We start from the raw sequence: 20112 nt of genomic DNA, 5'->3' as shown, positions 1-20112 counted from the left end.
ATGCATTAATCAGTGTGCTAAACATTTGGCCTTTTCCTGACTTTAGAAAGGGAAAACAGTGGAAAGGATGGGTTTTCTAAGGTTTTGTGTTGGGAGGGCTATACATTTTGTGCAAATGCTACATAATTGGCTGTAAGATGACTGACTATATGTCACCATCAATTTAATCTATGGTGTCAATTATTAAACATACTCTGTTTTAAATACAGTGAGGTTCACTCTCATGTTATCACTCTTTGAGTCTATAAACAGCAAACTGTTAGAAGTGGCCTTGTTTTCTAGAAATATGTCTAGACTTCATTCTCTGACAAGTGAAAGCTCACTGAAAAAGTATAACATTGGGTCATCTCTGTAAGGGTGTGTCTGCTATTACAGGAAATGGCTATCAATGGACCCAGGTGAACCAGGTGTATATACAGACTCCAGAAATTGACCATGTTTTCTTTCCTTAGGGATCTATGGGAGCAAAGGGACATCACTGAGTTTAGACACCTACCTATTGTTTGTAAAGACCGGGTCCCATGCAGTTGGTCTAGAAACCAGGGTCACTTTGGGGAGAGGGAGGAGAATCCTAGATGACAATCACATTGAGATAAGGTTGGGCCTGGGTCTTCTAATTTATTTATTTTTAAAGATCTTATGTATTTATTTTTAGAGAGAGGGGAAGGGAAGGAGAAAGAGAGGGAGAGAAACATCAATATGAGAGAGAAACATCAATTGATTGCCTCTTGAACGTGCCCCAACCGGGCACCAAGCCTGCAACCAAAGCATGTGCCCTGACCAGGAATTGAACCAGTGACCTTTAGCTTTGCAGGATGATGCCCAACCAATTGAGCCACACTGGTCAGGGCAAGCCTGGGCCTTTTTAAACAAGGTGAGTTGCTGCCAAGTGCTGATGTAGGGTCTTAGGAAGAACCAGCCAGTTAAGTGACCCTCTGAGGCAAGGTATCTGTCAAGGGTCACTGAAGAGATTGCATGTAGAGTGGATGCAGACAGGGCAAGGCAGTCTCAGTGGCATAGGGGAGTGGGTAGGAGAACCTGGGCCTCCAGAAGCACAGGTAGCAAACCCAAAGCCCCTACTCTGTGAAAGTAGTCTCAGGATCATTGGCATCTTCTGGAAGAAGTTTTCCCAGCAGTGCCCAGATGATTAGGCTAGGGTTGATGACATCCCCCAAATCTATCATTCCTCCAGTCCTGATGGAAAATGCTGGCAATTTAGACTCCTTTTGAATATTTCTGAGCAGTTTAGCCTCTCTGGGTTGTAGGAAACATGGACAGGAAGAGGGAACGAGTTCGCTTCTGTCCTTTGTGGGCTGAGTGGGCTGTTGTGCCAGAAGTTTGGGGGCCCAGGGTGAGGTGGTCTTGCCTACAGCATAGTTTAGATATTCAAGGATATTACCATGAGAACAGGTGCTCTCAGGGACAGCAGATTAGCAATAACCTGAAATTTATTTAGCACTCTAAAAGGAATTAAGCTAAGAATCAAGATAGGAAGTCAGATGATACAGTGGCAAAGGACAGGATAGCCAGTAAGAGAAGAAGTCACAAGTGTGAACATTTGAGGAGTGGAGCTTGGGCCAGTTCTGGACCAATGTGTGGGTAGCTGTGGACTTTCTGTCTGCACACTGAGGAACATGTGTGGAACAGCAGCAGGAAGGACAAGGGATTTCAGAGGGTATTCATTTCTTTCTGCCATACTTGCAGTTTGGGGGCTGTGCATGGACAGTGAGGGAAGAAGGTGGTTAAGTAAGTTCAGAGACTCTGATTGTCAGGGGACTGACAGGTGGTACAGCCAGATGCATGCCACATTCCAGTATAGGTGGAAAAGAGAGTTTAGGTGTGATATTATACAAACTTAAATAGGTTTTAACTTCTTTCCTTTGAATTTTGTCCTTTCTGGGTCTATGCTATCAGTGTAATAATTTGATAGGCTGAACTTTTTTTTTTTAAATCTTCACCTGAGGGCATGCTTATATTGATTTTAGAGAGAAGGGAAAGGAGGAAGAGAGAGAGAGAATAGAAACATCAATGTGAGAGAGAAACATCAATTGGTTGCCTCTCACACATGCCCCGAGTGGGACCAACCCCACAACCCAGTCATGTCCCCTGACTGGGAACTAAACTGTCAGCCTTTTAGTTTATGCGATGATGCTCCAACCAACTGAGCCACATTGGCCAGGGAACTGAACTTTTTTAATGGACCAGAGAAAGTCTTAGGCAATGAGAGTTTTCCCACTTTGTTCATTTCAACCATTAATGGTGGGGATGCCATAGATGCAAATGCCACAGCTTATCATTAAAGCAGAAATATATTTCTCTCAAATAATAACATTTGATATGCACTCACATAGTCAATGTCTTTGAGGATTTGTGTTCACTGTGTGTCTAGTGGCTAATGTAGGATTTCAGTAAAGAGAAATATAAGAACAAATGGGAAATATTTAGGTACTTGCATCCTCAAGATCCAAGAAATGTGAAGGAGATTCCATCCTTCCCACTTAGCCACAGTAGATTCTCTCATTTTTCTCTGATTTCCTTGCTCATCCTTGCAGGGGAATCACTTCATGTGCTTTATTATTTTACAACCATGGTGAAAAAAGCACTTAAAATAAAATCTTTGCTTAAAAGCTTTGTGTGTTCCTGCTTTATGATGCTTCCTGGACAATGAGAATTCAGAGTTTAAGGGATAGGAAAGTGGACCCTTTCAGTGCTCCAAGTGTGTAATGAATGTACTAGAATTTCAATGGATTCCAAAGGCGTAACAATAGTAGCATTAAGAACAAGCCAGGGTTTTTGATGCTATTGACAAAAAAGGAGGGAGTGGAGGTGAGGGGCCCCTGTCATTTCTGTCATGAGCTTTTAAACTCTTGACCTCCAACCTTTTGTGTCAAAGAGCTTTTTCCATATGGGTGTTAGCAGCTTGCTTAAGTATCCTGAATTGACTGGGGCATCAACATTGCCTTGGTGGGAAAGGACATTCATTGTATTGGAAAAGGCCCAAGTGGGGATCTTATTGCTGAGGGCCCACCATTGTCTGCCCTTTGTTAGGGGTAGCAGGGTGGGGTGGTTGACCAAGCATGCCTACATGAAGTGACTCACAGCCCAGCGTGAAGCAGGAAGCCTTGCAAGGCTAAAACGTGAATTTCAGAGCTATGATTTGGCTCAGGCATCTGCTGGGAGCTGGCAGTGTGCATGCTCTGGAAACTTGCACAGGAACAATTCTGAAGAGGAGGTGGGGCCTCTCTTTGTTGTCCCTGGTTTTGCCTGTTGTTGGAGGCCCATTAAGTAGATGGAAGTCCTGCCATTGCCTGGGAAGGAAGCTAGCCTTTCTTATAGTAAACATTGATTGAGGTCCTACTGGGTGTACAGGGATAAGTGAGCCTCTTTTGCCCTCATATGCCAGGTAGTGTGGAAGGGCAAGAAGACAGTTCTGATCTGACCATGTGCCAGGGCAGGGGCATGTCACCGCATTGCCTGGCCTAATAGGGGAACATGGTGGACACTTGTTTTTCACGTGTGTTATCTGCTTACAGCTCAGTATAAATGCTATTTTCTTATGATGGGATTACACTTTGATAAACCCATTGTAAATTGAAAATACTATGAAATGAAAATGTATTTAATACACTTAACTAACCTCATGGCTTAGCCTAGTTTCTGCTGAATGCATATCATAAAATCGAAAACTCATAAGTCAAATCATCATAAGTCCAGTTGAGGATCATCTGTATTGAGTGAATAGATATTTGTGCCTTGAGAGGGACACAAGAACTCTCAGACAACTTAGTTTAGTGAGAGAGGAGATGGTAAGGACACAATGTGAAGGCAAATAGAGTTCCACAGATTGTTCATGGTGGGCCTCCATAACCCAAATGATGGAGAGGGGAGGAAAGAGCAAGTATTCCTCCAGAGCCTCAGGGGAACAATTTTTAACATAATTCCTGTTGAGTTTGATTTTTCAGCTGTTTTAGACTTAAATAGACATGCTGATTTCAAAACTGCAGTTAGTTTTCTTCTATCATGTCAAGTTTTTTATGTACAGCTTATCTTAATGCGACCAGTCTAGGCTGGATGGAGGGAAGCACTAGTGCTCTCCTATTGGCTGAGATCAAATCTCCCTTGAATGGGGAGGGGTGGGGGATGGCCTTGGAGACCAGCGACAGATTCATACTTGTCTAGGCTATTCAGTTACACATGAGACAGTGTGGTGAGAGGTTGTGTGTCGCTGTATATAGTGAATCGTATTCCGAAGTGTAGTCCAAGTTCTTGTCTGTATACAAGGAGTTAGCAGAATTTATTTTTTAATTTACATACGTACTTCTTTCCTTCAGATCATGTCTGCCTCTGCTATTTCTCCTCATAAATTCCTAAACATCCCTGATTTGTTTCCTTTATTTGTGGCAGTTTCACAATTCCCAAAGGACAAACATCAGTGCATTTGTCAGGCAAGCCTGTTTTGCATATTTTAAAGTGCAACTTGGTGATCAAGATAAGTCTTGGGCCTCTCACAAGGTGTGCAAGCAGTTTGTCAAGAGTTTATGGATGTGGATGAAGGGAATACATGATAAATTGCCATTTGGTATACCTATGGTTTGGCGAGAGCCCAGAGATCATTCAAGTGACTATTACTTTTGTATGGTGAAAATGTCAGTATATAACAAGAAAAATAAATGTATAATAGAGTATCCTAGTCTTCCATCAGCTATACGTCTAGTGCCTCATTCAGCTGAAATTCCAGTGTGAGTTTTCATTGAACGACCCTCTTTTGAAAAACAGGAGTATGGTGAAGAACTAAGTGACAGCAATGATGAAGATTTTGAAATTGAAGATGACTCAGTTCATAAGGGATTTGATCAGCATGAGTTGAATGATTTGACAAGAGATTTGGGACTATCCAAAAAGTCTTTAGAACTCCTTGCATCAAGACTGCATGAGAAAACCTTGCTTGAAAAAGGAGCGAAGGCATCCTACTTTTGATCAAGAGAAAATGCATTTCTGCAGTACTTTCAAAGTGATGGTGGCTTTGTGTATTGCCATAACATATATGGTTGAATGGAGGAATTGGGAATTCCAATCTATAATGCAACTGAATGGCAACTGTTCATCGATAGCTCAAAGCAGAGCTTGAAGTGTGTCCTCCTTCACAGTGACAGTTTCTTTGGTGCAGTCCCAATTGGCCATTCAGTTTGTTTTCGTGAAGAATATGAAGACATAAAGAGAGTCATTGATCTGTTGCAATATCATAAGCACAATTGGATCATCTGTGTTGACCTTGAAATGGTCTGCTTCCTTCTTGGTCAGCAACGTGGATACAGCACGTATCCCTGTTTTCTGTGTATGTGGGGCAGCAGAGCTCGTGAGAAGCATTGGGTGGAGTCGAATTGGCCTCCAAGATCTGACCTCAAACCTGGTGATCCAAACATTCTACATGAGCCACTTGTTGACAGAAAGAACATTATATTCCCACCTCTGCACATAAAGCTGGGTCTCATGAAGCAATTTGTTAAAGCTTTTCCAACTGAAGGAGACTGTTTCAAGTATTTTATTTTGGCATTTCCTAGCCTGTTTGGAAAGATAAAATACCTTAATATGTATGTTTGGTAGTGGCACTTTACTACTTATACATAATTTGACTTACAGTAACAGTATATGGCTTTTATATGAATAAAATAACTAAATAAACAATATTTCAGGTAGTGTTTTCTTTATTTTCCTTTGTATGTATATTTTGTATGATTTTTGGGACAAAAGGAGGGTATCCTGTACCTAAAAAGTTGATGTGATAGAGAAAAACGGAGGTCATTTTTGGATTCAGATGCCAAAAGTTAGTCAAAAACAAGTGTCAGATCTAACAATGAAAATTGTGTTCCCCAATGATTAGAATTTGCATGAGTGTTGAAGACAAAGTTGCACTTAGGTAAAAGAGACTTTGTTTTCCACTGATGGGAAAACAGAAGCCTTAACAATGAATGCTGCCTAAGGGAGCATTGACTCGCTGACAGAAGTACCCCTGATGCAGCTAGGTTGTTAGGGGCCTTAAATACCATGTTAAAATGTTGTACTCGACAGGGAAGACTGACTGTCCTGGACCACAGTACATTTTGAAAGCAGGGAGAGACATGGTCCATTCTTGGTGCTAGGGATGTAAGTCTGGAGAATATTGTTTAGATAAGAGATGATAAAACGACTACACTCTTACAGTGTCATGGTAAGAAATAGTGTCTAAGAGTGCTTGAAGAAGAAAAAAAAGACACTGGCTTGCCACTCTCTCCCCAGATTTTCTTGACAAGGCTCTTAACCTGTTTCCTTTTCCAGAAAAATGGACGTACTCTTCGTACTTGCTCCTTATGGTCATAGGAAGAAATAAATTAGTCTAAAAAGGTGTGATACAGTGCCTGACACACATTAAAGTATTCGGTGGATTGTACTGTAGTGTTTCTTTATCTGAGATTTTGCTTTGCGCAGTTTTTTTTACCCACTGTTATAAAATATTAAATGGAAAATTTCCTGAATAAACAATTGGTACATTTTAAATTATTCACTGTTCTGAGTAGTGTGATGAAATCTCATGCCATCAGACTCCCATCTAGCTTGAGATGCAAACCATCTGTCCTGTGTATCTATGCTGTCTGTATGTACAAAGCAATTAAGGTATTTTAAGATAGAGACCACATTCACATATTTTAATATGTCATAATTGTCCTATTTTATTATTAGTTATTGTTAATCGTTTTGTGTCTCATTTATAAATTAAATATTATCATTGGAATGTGTGAATAGGGAAAAAAATATACTGTGTACAGGCTTCTGTCCTATCTGTTTCAGGTGTCTACTGGGAGTCTTAGAAGATATCCACAGAGGATAAGGGGGACTGCTGTAATTATACTCATGATTGTTTTTTAAAATATTATTATTAATTGGGAAAACATTGGAAGAAATTTAGTTGTTGATTGACAGAAACTACAAATGGTGTGGGTGGTGGAGATGGAAGGGGGAGAGGGAGTCAATAACCTACTTTCTAACAGTGTCTTGTCTGATTTTCTTGTCTGGTTTTGATTGAAGTGACTATGTGCCTCATTCGTTTATTATTAGCTACAAAAATAAGCCAACCAGCACACTTTTATGGCCTCTGCTGGTTTTCCAGTGCCTTTAGAATATTTCCCAAGATGGACTAGATGAGTGGCTCTTTGATTAGTGGCATTGTTCTCTGCTGAGGAACTCTGAAGACAAAGGTGAATTCCCCCGGTGCTCTGAACCTCAGCCGAGTAAATCTGTCAAAGTGGTCTGGATTTGTGTTCCTGCTTCAGAAGCAGGACTGAGGTGGAGATGGGGCTCTGTTACCATACCTGGAATACTACCCCTTGATAGGGATCGCATTAGAAGTGCCACCTCCAAGATGTCTAGTAGTGGAACCAACTGGCAATACAGGTCCTTGTTTATGTGACTTTGGGTAGATCATTTAGTTTTTCTGAGCAGATAAAGGAATTTTCCCTACTTAGTTCTCAGGATTGTCATAATATAGGGAAAAAAGAGAAACGAAGACATAGAGGAATAATAATAAAGCTTTATAAATGATGATTTTAGGATTATCAAAAGGATCCCATGAGGTAATGTATATGAGCTTTATAAAATGTAAAATTGTATCCTTTTGCTTTCACATTTCACTACCTAGTTTTGCAACATTGAAAAAGAATTTGGAAACTTTTTGGATGGATTTGTTTTGGATAGAGTACAACTTGATTAATGGTTAGTTTATTAACTAAACCAGGCAACTTCTGAGTCCATTATGTTTCCAAAGCTTTTGTAGTTAAATCTGAGATACTTTTAAATTTGAAATGTTTTTCCTGGAAACATTTCATTCTCTGCTTCCATTTCATCAGTGTTAGGAATCCTAATGTATGTTTTTGAACTATAAATTTATATTTTAAATTGTGCTGTATAAAAATATGATTATAGATATAAAATTTTTTTACCAGTATTCAATTTCCATTTTTAATTTCCAAGGTTACTTATTGTAATTGAAAACACACCATTAGTGTATTTAAAAGTAATGGACTTGACACTTTTAAATGTGGTGATTCCTCATACGTTTTCTTGTGATTTCTAGACAGTTCTGCATTTTGGGTATAATCACTGTAAAGTAACCTTTCTTTCTTTTCTTTCTTTTCTTTCTCTCTCTCTCTCTCTCTCTCTCCTCTCTCTCTCTCTCTCTCTCTCTCTCTCTCTCTCTCTCTCTCTCTCTCTCTCTCTCTTTCTTTCTTTCTTTTCTTTTCTTTTTCCTGCCTTTTCCTCTATTGATTTTCTTTCTCTTTCATATTGAAAGGAAAGCTAAAAACAACAAAAATGTCGTGGGTACATCTATATGTGATCATAAACAAGATACATTTCAGAGACTATGGAAGGATTTCATAGTCAGCTAGTAGGTAGATGTGGTCTGTTTCTGCCACTGGGATCTTGCAGAGGGCTCTTTGTCATTTTCTTGTGGAAACTCATATTTATGTTTGTTATGACCACACTATAGTGCTGGGTTAGCATTTCGGTCTAAAATATGAATTAAATGAGTTTAATATGCCTACATGCTAGCACAGAATAAATGACAGCAAGATGGCTATTTGAGTAGTTGGGGAATGCCCAGGGAGTGAGGAATGTCAGTCAGTTGCCAGAAGTAAACAGTTATTGGGTTTTAGAAATAGCGTACCTTCTTTTTTTTTTTTAAATTAATTTATTTATGTATTTATTTATTTATTTATTTTTAGAGAGAGGGGAAAGGAGAAAGAGAGGGAGAGAAACATCCGTGTGTGGTTGCCTCTCACTCGTGCCCCCAACTGGGGACCTGACATGCAACCTAGTCATGTGCCCTGACTGGGAATCGAACCAGCGATACTTGGCTCACAGGCCGACGCTCAATCCACTGAGCCACAGCAGCCAGGGTAGAAATAGCGTAGCTTTTGTTGTTGATTAGCTTTTTATGTTACTTTGTGTATATTTTATTTAAGTTTTAAGGGAACTAAAAGTTGCAAATGTTCAGTGATTATTGCCATTATTTGTTAGGTTCATAGTTGGTTTCAACTATTATTGTTCTTAAATTAGAATTTATTTAGGATATGTTTTGTTAAAGACCACAGGGTAAGTGTCCCTTTTCTGAGTAATTACTAGTATGGATACTTTTATAAAGATTTTTAAATCACACAAATTTGCATATACAGTTTTTACATATATAATGTTATCACTCAAAAACAACATTGATAAAGACAAAATGATACATGGTTTTTCTGAAATGTGAAAATTTTAGAAAATTATTTCATTGTGGTATGCTAGGACAGGGTTTGTCAAACTGTTTTCTATAGAAAAGTGCCAGATAGTGGGCCATATGTTTTATGTTGTAGCTAGCTAACTCTGCTAGTGCAGTGTAAAAGTAGCCAGAGGCATAATGTAAACAAAAGAGTATATCTATGTTTCAGTAAAATGTTATTTGCCAAAATTGATCTGTCCACAGTATTTTGTGCATCTCTCCCATAACATATGCTCTCCAAGTTAAGGCTCTGCCATGGTATAAAGTGACAAAATAATATATATTTTAAATGAAAGGCACCTATAAGATTTCTAAAGTACACTAGAAGTTCAGTTTCTTAATGCTTCACTATATTACTGAGGGTCTTATAAACAAAATGATCCACTCTTAATGACTAGAGAGACATTTCCAACTCTACACAATGTGCCTGTAAGACCGGTAGGAAAATTCCTGTTGCTCTATGAGGTGTTCCCTGTGGTGATTCCACTAGGATGCCCAGCAAGTACATAGCTGGTCCCTGTCAAGTGCCACTCCTCACAGTCTGCTCATAACAGACCAGGAGGGCCACAGACTAACTTGTTGCTGTAGACATTTTTGGTCAGGCATGCTTGAGGTGATCCTCAGAAGGGCTAGATCAGCTTCTTTCTGGTGCAATGTTGTCCACAGGTATATTTCTGTCTATAGGCAGGATACGTGAGTGAGGAAGTCAGTCTGGCTATTAGAGCCAGTCCACATGGTGATAGGTCCCTCAGGCCACCTGGAAAAAGTCTTGCAGGTAACAAGGTGATGACTTGAAATCCCAAGGCATGAAGAGGCCTGGGGTACCTCTCCACCCTCTTAATGGAATGGTGATGGCCTCTCTCCCTCTACCGCTTTTCTCCCACTTTAGACCTCTCATTTGGAAAATGCTGGATAATTATTTTGGTTTCAGCATAGTAGAAGTTGCCCACAAGGGTTTTTAATATTTCTAGTGATGACAGGCAAGTAAGTGAATTTGTGGGGACTGGACATTCTTACAGGCAGGGCTGACTAATGACAGGAAAAATAATATCTAGCTCTGGTCTAGAATAAAGTCCAAAGTCAGTGTATAGACAACTTCAGTATTTAAATGTGCCAGGAGAACTTGTACTGTTTACTCTTTGGGTTCTCCTGTGCTACTTCCTGTGCACTTTAAGGCCACTCAGGTATATTTGGAGAACACCCTGGCTGGTTTGGCTCAGTGGATTGAGCGTCGGCCTGCGAGCTAAGTGTCGCTGGTTTGATCTTCCAGTCAGGGCACATCAGAGAAGGAAAACTCTGATTCCTAAAAACCTCCGCTGCCTTGCGGCATACCTCTTCAGGGGAAAGGCTAACGGAGTAAACCCCGACAGAAAATCCGGAGCCGGAGTCCCTAAGGCAGTTTGACGTTGTAGTCAACACTGGCAACTCCTGCGGCGCACCTGAAGCCAAGCTGTATGGACTCCGTCTTTCCCTTGGATCCTTCAGCTGCGAAGAGAGGGGGGGTCTGCTGCATGGGCAACAGCAGACCCTCCATATCACCCTGCCCAGGCTCTGTAGCTTCAGCTTCACTGGAGAGGACACTCCAGTGTCATCGCAAGATGTCGATTCAACACGGGAGGAGACAGATACCGTGTCACTCCCGAGTCGGACTGCACAGCCATTCTCGGCGGTGCAGATAGACTCTTAAGAAGCTACACCATCGTCTCTCGAGACGGACGGCTGCCGACGACTCCTTCAGAGCACTTACCTAGCTGACTTTGGTCTCTCTTTTTAAATCTTACAATATTTGTATGTAAATTTCAAACCTTAAAAGACAGTCCTAGAATGGCATATGGCCTGAGTAACTAAAACTATTTTCTTGTGAGAGTGATGCAACTGACGATAAATCTCCAAAGTGTTTTTCTTTGGGTACAGGTTTTACAATCAACCCAGGCTGTTGTGAAGAGACCTAAAAATCAATGCCTCTCATTCCTAATGAGATCCTTAATGAGCAGCATGATGACAGGCAGCAGGAAATCAAATACTGACAACTGTATCTAGCACAAATATTTTTACTATGCATTTCAGTTTAAATATGTGTCAAGTCAATTATGTATTTATAGGGCATAGACTATTCTGCTTAAGCCTCAGATAATATGCACTCTTCAAATCTCAGTTTAGTGTAGAGGAATTTGGTCCAATAGTCAGACCTCTTGCAAGTTTGTAATAAATCATCTTTGCAACCATAAGTATGTATAGTTGACTGGCTATACCACTGCTCCACAGACTCAACCCATCTGGTAGAATTTTAATTCCCTCAGTACAATTGATTCCACTGGTCCTGTACATTACTCTCCTTGTCTTCTGTTTAGCGTGTTAGTTTGCTGACAGTAGAGTACACAGCACTTAGCAGCTGGTTTGTGGAACCATCAGTCAGGAAATAGTGTGATAAATAGGAGGTAGCTGGGTTTAGTGGCACTCCCTTCTGCTTCAGCAGTTTTAACCGGAGTTTGGAAGTCATCAAGTGGTGTTTTGTCAAGGGCCAGAACAGGAGATGGCTGCGATGAGGTGACTTATTACACATACTTTTGAGTTATGATGCTACACAGCTGTGCTGCTCATGTGTAAATAATAAACAGTGAGGTGGATAATTATGGTGGCTGCTGGCGACAACGGCCTGTTCTTGTCATATGGGTTTTTTTGGACAGTTTCTTGGGCCTGTGATGGAATATGTGGCTGATCTTCCACATAGAAATGACAAGTCAAGATGCAAGGCAAGCATTTGGTGTTTGAAGATTAAGCTTTTTTCTTTTTCGTAGGATTAATATTATGTGATGCCACGTATATTATAGGGCATTTCCATTCTGATTGTTTTCTGTTTCTTTATACCGGTTAGCTATGGTTAAGCATGTCTTTAATTGTAAGAGGTGTTCCATTGCATTTTCTCAGAAAGTGGCTTAAGAGGTGTGATTTCCACTGATAACTAACATAAGGTATAATTGTGTAGACTTCATCAATCCAGGAGAAGTTATTTTAAACTAAATCAAGAAGGAAACAAATAGAAACTATAAAATTCTTGAAATAAAACTAGGGGTCTTTGGTCAAGTTATATCATAACCATAATTTTTTGTTGTTTATTTAACCTAATTCTAGAATGCAGAATTCATAAATTTTGGGGGGACATTAGTAAACAGTATACAAAGAGTGCTATAAGAAGGTATATCACAAACAGTCAAAATTAACTTTTACACTCACAAAACACACTCAACAGTGAGAAATGACTATAGTAATTGTGTTTTATATTTTCCTTTCACATATTTTTACAGTTGCTGGTCATTTTCTCTTTCATTCTGAAAGGAGAGAGGGTGAGAGACAGAGATGGTGAATTAAAAGCCTGTTAGGATAATTTCTTAAAATGAAAAGATGTCAATGCCTTTTAAATATCCATGATAGTACTGTAGGATTTCCTTGGGGAAGAGAGTTTTGTAATGCTGGGGTATACTCTTGATTTTATAGGATTAACTGGTTGGTCTTCGTCCCTGTGCACATAATCACTGTAACTTTCTTATAAATACTCATATAACGGATAATTATTATAAGTTCCTGGGATCTATGAAGCATATATTGAATATGGAATTAATCCATATTTTGAGCTCTGTGTGTTTGAAAAATGTTGACTTGTGCTTTGTTATAATGCATAGCTGCACCCACATAGGGAAAATCAGATACAGTTAATACCCACTTACTCGGTGCAGAGAATTTAATCACGCAGAATATAGCCAAGAGCAAAGAAGTAAGGAAGTAAAAATATCTTCAAACTCTGATATAGTCACAATTTACCTCAATATAGACATATAAGATGGTACATGGGAGAAGCCTTGCAGAGGTGGGTGAGACCTTATGAATGCTTGATTTACACACAGTTCTAGTAAGTGTATTTCTCTTATTTCCAAGAGCAGATGGCATGTGTTAAGTTTAAAGTCTGCTGGCTGCAAGCATGTTCACATGAGCTGCTGCAAAGAGGAAAGGAAGAGAAAGGAGAGCCATGTCCCCTGGCCATCCACCTGACTCCAGACTTGAATCTGATGGATTTGGGCCCATTTCAAGATTAAAAATCAGGAAACATTCACTGAGTATGTGTCAGACTTACAAACTAGTGAAAAAAGATTACTCCACTTAATTGTATATTGTTTTTAATAAGTATGATTTTTATTGAAAATGGTTAAACAAAGTAGGACATTTTGGTTCTACAGTATCACTGAGTTATATGGAGCACTGAATATGACAACAGTGGTGGATAAACTTTTAAACTTGGCATAACAACTATCCAGATTTCCATTACAGAAAATCCAACTCTGACATCTTTTAATATTAAGTCCTAAGTGGTGCACTTAAAATATGATTGATTTTTTTCAGATGGACTCTAAATATGTAAAGTGGGATAAAGGATCAGGTAGTTAGTATAGCTGTCACCTGTTGAATTCCAGCACTATTACACATCATGATATCACAGCTATAATGATATGAAAATACCAAGATGGTTCCTTTCCTCCCTCTGGACCATCCACCCCACCCCCCACCTCCCTTTATCTTACAACAAGCACAAAATATCACAAGTAATTGACATTTTCAGTACGATAGTCTTTTTTTCTGGTCAAAAAATTTTTCTAGGTTCTAAATCTGGTGAAGTTGCAGTTTGAGTTCTGTCTATGCTATGTTAATAGTTTTTCACTCATAGCCATAGTATTATATTCTTAAAGGAAGGGCAAAGTTCAAAACAAGGGAAATAAGATATAGTTCTATTTATTTAAAAATTTATCTTTCAGTTATAGTTTACATTCAATATTATTTTCTATTAGTTTCAGATGTACAGCCTAATTCTCAGACAGTCATATCCTTTACAAAGTGATCCCCCCAATATTTCAAGTACTCTCCTGCCCCATACATAGTTATTACAATATTACTGACTATATTCCCGATACCCTACTCTACATCCTTGTAACTATTCTGTAATTACTAATTTGTACTTCTTAATTCCTTCACCTTTTTCACCCAGCCCTCCAAACCTCCTCCTGTCTGGTGATCATCAGTCTGTTCTCTGCATCTATGAATCTGTTTCTATTTTTTTTATTGAGTTTATGTGAAGTTATTTTAATTTCATAAAAAAGAAAAAAAGAAGAAACCAGACAGAGAAAGTCAAATATCATAAGATTTCACTTGTATGTGGAATCCAAAGAACAAAATAAACTAATAAAATACATATATATATATGTGAAGTGTGTGTGTGTGGTGTACATGTATAGTGTATTCGTGAGCTATAGGAGGCTATGTGTTATATGTGTGATGTGTGGTGTAGTATGTAGGGTGTGTGTGTGGTGTACATGTGTAGTGTATTTTTGGGGTGTGGGTGGTATGTGTTGTGTGTGTGGTGTGTGTGGCATGTATGTAGGGTGTGTGTGTATGCTATGGATTCTAGCAGGGACTTTAGAAAGGACTTCTTCCCTTAAAAAGCATCATGTATGGGGAAAATGAAACTAGAATTTATATATCTTGGTCTAAAATTTACTTGACAGTGTAATAAAAAAATAAGTGTCTTGTTATCTGTTCCTTTTGGTGTTGTGACTCAGTCCTTTCACTATGGCTGGTCTTTCTCTCAGGGTAGGCTTATATGTTTTTGTTTCTTGCTTTCCTGTGTAGGTTTTGGTTGCATTCATATGCTCTACTTTCTCAGGTGCAGTTATTAGTGACTTGGTAATACTTCTGCAGTACCTCATGAAGCCTCTTAATGAACTTGAAAGAGTTCTTCCACAGTTTCTTAAAGTAGGTTCAGCGTAAGTCATGAAGACAGTATAGCAATTTGCTTCATGAATTGGAATTTTGTTCCAAAATGTTCCTTTTATATAGGTTGGACTTTCTTTTTCAGACCCTCCTCACCTGTTTCCTGCATTTCATCCTCCTGTGCCAATCGATGCAAGACATCATGAGGGACGTTACCATTATGATCCATCTCCGATTCCTCCATTGCATGTGTAAGTATTAAAATTTTACCCAGTAATGAAACAGAAAAAAGTACCAGCTTTCACTATCTCAGGGCTTTTTGTTTCAAACATAGCTAGTGGGCATTGAAGATGTTAGAGAAGTATAAGGTTTACTTTTGAAATACAGCAAGCCTGTCTATTCCTGGACCCACTGAAACAAATCCCCAATGCTTCCTGAAAAATGCCTGTCACACTAGGTGGCTGGCAAGTAATTCTTATATATTTTTCTGACGTGTGTTCTGTGGGCTGTAAATACTAAATTAAAAAGTAGAGGACTAATGGAAGGTTAACACACAAAGTATGTATTTGGTTGAGAATGGGTTTGAAGTTTTTCATGCTAAAATTTCTATTATGTGAAAGTTCTGTCCTAGGGTTCACGTGAATTGTAATGAAATTTCTATGGTAAATTTTCATAACCCCTGTGGTGTGTACACCAGTAGTCACTTGATTGATGGGAATGTCACCCAAACAAAATGGCAAATGTGATTGAGCACTTGGTTTACATGAAGATAAAAGGAAAAAATGGTAGTGATAACATACATTAGAAAAGGATGAAGAAAGTCTTGTGGAAATAAACATTATCTTATTTGGTCTGGGGAAAAAGGAATAGTAGACTTACAAACTAAAATGTGTCTGTGTGTGTCAGTGTGTGGTTGTAGTACTGTCCAGAAAACTGTCACATACTATAATAACTGGAACCATTTACTGGGAAGAGCTGCCCCTTACAAATGGATATACACACACACAAATTTAGTCATATGTAGTAATCACCCTTCATTCTGAGACAGTAAAGTTAAAAAAGCATAAATAATACTTTGAAGAATAATGCTGGTTATTTAGATGGTAGATTACATCTCCATGGCTATTAGTTATAGCTATGTAATTACATATATGCCAAAGAAAAATGAAGTTGTTTTAGAACAAGTCCTCCTCTGTGAACAGAATTAATTGATATTAACAACCCTAACAACATGCCCAAGTACACATATAATATTTTACCAACAGTTTTTTGGATCTATCTTCCATTACTACATTGTAATTTCAGAGCAGATTTGCCTGGAGGTAAGTAATAAATCTGTGTTGCAGACTTCTATAAGTATTAAAGGAGAAGTGGGTATTTATAGAGAGAGAATACAGAAACTTTTGACTTATTTTCTCACTTTTCACTGGAACACAAGTATTTTCAGGGTTCTAAAGCCTGCTAAAAATACACTCAAATAAAACCAAGAAGCCAATTTAAAAACCCTGTACAAAGGGAAGGAAATTCCAAATTCTGGCTTAAACCTGCAATGTAATTCACCCGTTACCCAGACATTTTTGCATGGCTGATTCTTTTAGACTTTACAATGTCTGCAGTGATATAGTAATTTAAATTAAATTTTCTATGGAATTTCAGAGTTTTTCACTCTTTTATAATCATGTTGTAGAGTAATTTCAAAAAATGAGTTTATGCGACTGAAGGAACTAGTTCCTCTGGGTTCTTTATATAGTTTGCCGTGTAATTACATTCAAATATGAATTTATTAATAAAAATTCTAAGTATTTGTTCTTTGACAGAATTTAACAGCAGCAAGTCCTTATATAGTCCATACTATATGTCAGTCCTTGATTGCTGTACCTACAGTATTAGTTCACTAGTGATAAAAATCTCACAAGATAATTTAAGTTGAGTTTGGAGAATCCTGGGGAAAGGCGTTGCATTTCAGATATGACTGTTGAGCTGGGATTTTTATAGATTTTAGTGCTTCCTGCTTTTCTGGACAACCTTTAGGATATTTTAGTGGCAATTAACTAAATTGTCCTCTAAAGATTCCTAATGTAAGGCTTATAGATAATGCTGAGCCTCAAAAGAGTCCTGGAAGGTTCTGAGATTGAATGTCAGCACTGTGGGCACAGAGTGTGGTGACAGCATGGGTCTGTGGCCTCCCAGCAGGGTCCTGTCTGGAGACACTGAGTCTATGAAGTAGGCTCTTGGGAAACTTAGCTCAAGCTACACCTCTGTGCCTTTATAACATGTCATTTTCTCTCCATTGTCCTCAGTGACCTTCTGGCTCTACATAGCAAGGTTCTGCTTAAACTCCTCACTCTCAAGACCTTACCTTTGCTGGCTGTTCCTCATGGTACCTTGTGTGTGTGTTTTTATTGTAGTGCGATCCTCTTTCCTGGTCACTTATTGTTTAGTGGTCACTGTTAGTTTTGGGGACAGTGCTGAGCACTTGGCCAGACATTCTGTAAATGGTGTTCAGGAGACACCCAAGTTGTTTGGTCTGGGAGACAATTGACGAACAGTCACAGAGCTGGAATCACATTCTTGAATTCCAAAATTCTTTCTATATAATTGCATTATAGAAAACGAGATCAAGTGAGCTTACTAAGCTTTTAGAATAAATATTTTTAATTATAAGAAAACAGAATTTGTAGGTATTCTCATTATTTTGTACACATAATTGTTCTTCTGGTGCTAACTTTAAAAATTAAATTATAGGTTTTGAAAACAGGATTTTTGTTGATGATGGGAATGCTCACAGATGTCTGTTTAGAAGGATGGCAGGCGCTGCAATAATTATGCTATCATATATTATCATTAAAGATTCCATTGAAAGAGGTTTATAAATTGCTCTTATTTTTAGATAAACCACCCTGTATTAAGGCATCAATGATACAGTGCAGGATTAAATTAAAATCTCATAAAATGAAATATGTTCTGTATTAACTGTTTGACACTTAATTTGCCTCTGAATGAGTCGAGGAAATCACAAAGTAACCTGCCTTTATTTTTCCAACCATGGCTGATTACGGGTTAGAACAACTGCAGTTACAACCTAATAATACCCACAAAGCCTTATAAATGTGTGCGGAAAATATGTCAGTTTGTGTTAAAAAACCCAGTGTGTTAAACAGAATGCCTTAGATTACCCTACTTATTCTCAGTGTTATTCCACAATTTATGGTTAGGCAATGTAGATGAGAGTATAGAATCTTAATTTTCCTCAAATACAGTACTGACACTAATATTTATTAGTGTTTTCTTTCTTAACTAAAATCATGGATTTAGATTCAGAATTTATAAGTAGGACATGGAGTATTGTCTTTCCCTGAGTTGTCACATGAAGATTGTTATATAAAATGCATACTTCCTGCATTATGTTTATTTAATTCAAGCAGCTTGAAAATTAAGATACACTGGATATGAGGAACTTTCTCTTTTTTCTTTCTTTTTTTTTTAAAGTATATATTTATTGATTATGTTGTTAGAGTAGTTCCAATTCTTTTCCCCTTCGCTCCCCTCTGCTCAGTACTGCCCCTCCCTCCAGCAATCCCAGCCCCCTTAGGTCATGTCCATGGGTCATGCATACAAGCTTTTTGGCTTCACCCTTTCCTATATTATTCTCAACTTCTCCCTGTCTATTCTGTACCAACCGATTCTGCTTCTTAATCTCTGCACCATATCCCCATTTCTCCCCCTCCCCCCTCCCAGCTGACAACCCTCCAAATGATCCCCATACCTCTGATTCTGTTCCTATTCTGGTTTGCTTAGTTGGATTTTGTTTTTATTGCTTAGATTCAGTTGTTGATAGTTGTGAGTTTGTTGTCATTTTAGTGTTCATAGCTTTGATCTTTTTCTTAAGTAAGTCCCTTTGACATTTCATATAATAATGGCTTGGTGATGATGAGCTCCTTTAGCTTTACCTTGTCTGGGAAGCACTTCATCTGCCCTTCCATTCCAAATGATAGCTTCGCTGGATAGAGTAATCCTGGTTGCAGGTTGCCTTTCATCACATTGAATACTACTTGTCACTCACTGCGTTTCTGCCTGCAAAGTGTCCTCTGAGAAATCAGCTGATAGTCGTATGGGCATGCCCCTGTAGGCAACTCTCTGCCACTCTCTTGCTGCCCCCAGGACTCTCTTTTTATCTTTAACCTTTAGCATTTCAATCAAGATGTGTCCTGATGTGGTCCCCTCTGGGTCCAGCTCACCTGGGACCCTCAAGGCTTCCCGGACCCGTATGTCCATCTCTTTTGCAAAATTTGGGAAGTTTTCCTCATTTTTTTCAATTCTTGCTTCCTCCTTCTGCACTGGTTGTCTGTTTTTTTCTTTCTTATGTTTCAAATCATTGATTTTAACCCTGGTTTCCTTCCCTTCACCATTGGTTTTGTGTGGATTTTTCTTTGTTTCACTTAGCATTGCCTTCACTTCTTCTCTTATGTGTTTTCCATGCTCAAGTATATCTGTTAAGCCTGTGAGCATCTTTATCACCAGTGTTTTGAATTCTGCATCTGTTAGGTTGTCTATCTCCTCATCTGTTGGGTTGGCTATTTCCTCGTCACTTAGTTCTCCCACTGGAACCTTGGTCCGTTCCCCCTTTGGGCCATACTTCTCTGTCTCCTCATTCTGATAGGCTCCAGTGTTTGTTTGCCTCCATGTCTCAGGTAGAGCTGTCGCTCCTGTTATGTTGTAAGGGTGAAGCCTTAGGGAATCCTCAGTACAGGGCGACCTTTTTCACCACATTGTGGCACTCTATGTGGGGAAGCAGTCTGAGAGGGAACAATGCTGCCTTCCCAGCACTCACCCCTTTTCTAGGCACCTCTCCCACTTTCGCACCAGACTGGCATCCCTCTAGCTGCTACCCTGGCCATCATTCCCAGAGTGGGTGGGTCTGCAGATGTTCTAGGACTGTGGGGGCCCTTTAAACAAGCGGACTCTGCTGAGAGACCAGCAGTTTCTTCTTCCACCCCAACCCCAACTGGTTTGCATAGTCAGAAGCAGTGAGGCTTGATTTTCCCTGGTGCTGGGACTGTGAT

At 39.0% G+C, this 20112-nt stretch overlaps 1 protein-coding gene across 1 annotated transcript in view; it reads left to right on the top strand.

Moving 5' to 3' along the window:
- The window catches only part of GLI3 (GLI family zinc finger 3), a 329749-nt gene that overhangs the window by 183573 nt on the left and 126064 nt on the right, over positions 1–20112 (top strand). Inside the window, exon 4 of the mRNA XM_090287378.1 lies at positions 15195–15300. Coding sequence (XP_090143504.1) covers positions 15195–15300 — 106 coding nt within the window. The remainder of the gene's footprint in view (positions 1–15194; positions 15301–20112) is intronic.

The sequence above is a fragment of the Furipterus horrens genome, unplaced genomic scaffold, assembly GCF_987537825.1.
Source record: "Furipterus horrens unplaced genomic scaffold, mFurHor1.1.pri manual_scaffold_9, whole genome shotgun sequence".
Taxonomy (NCBI): Eukaryota; Metazoa; Chordata; class Mammalia; order Chiroptera; family Furipteridae; genus Furipterus; species Furipterus horrens.
The sequence above is the reverse complement of the archived record's forward strand: the minus strand, read 5'-3'. Positions and strand labels throughout refer to the sequence as shown.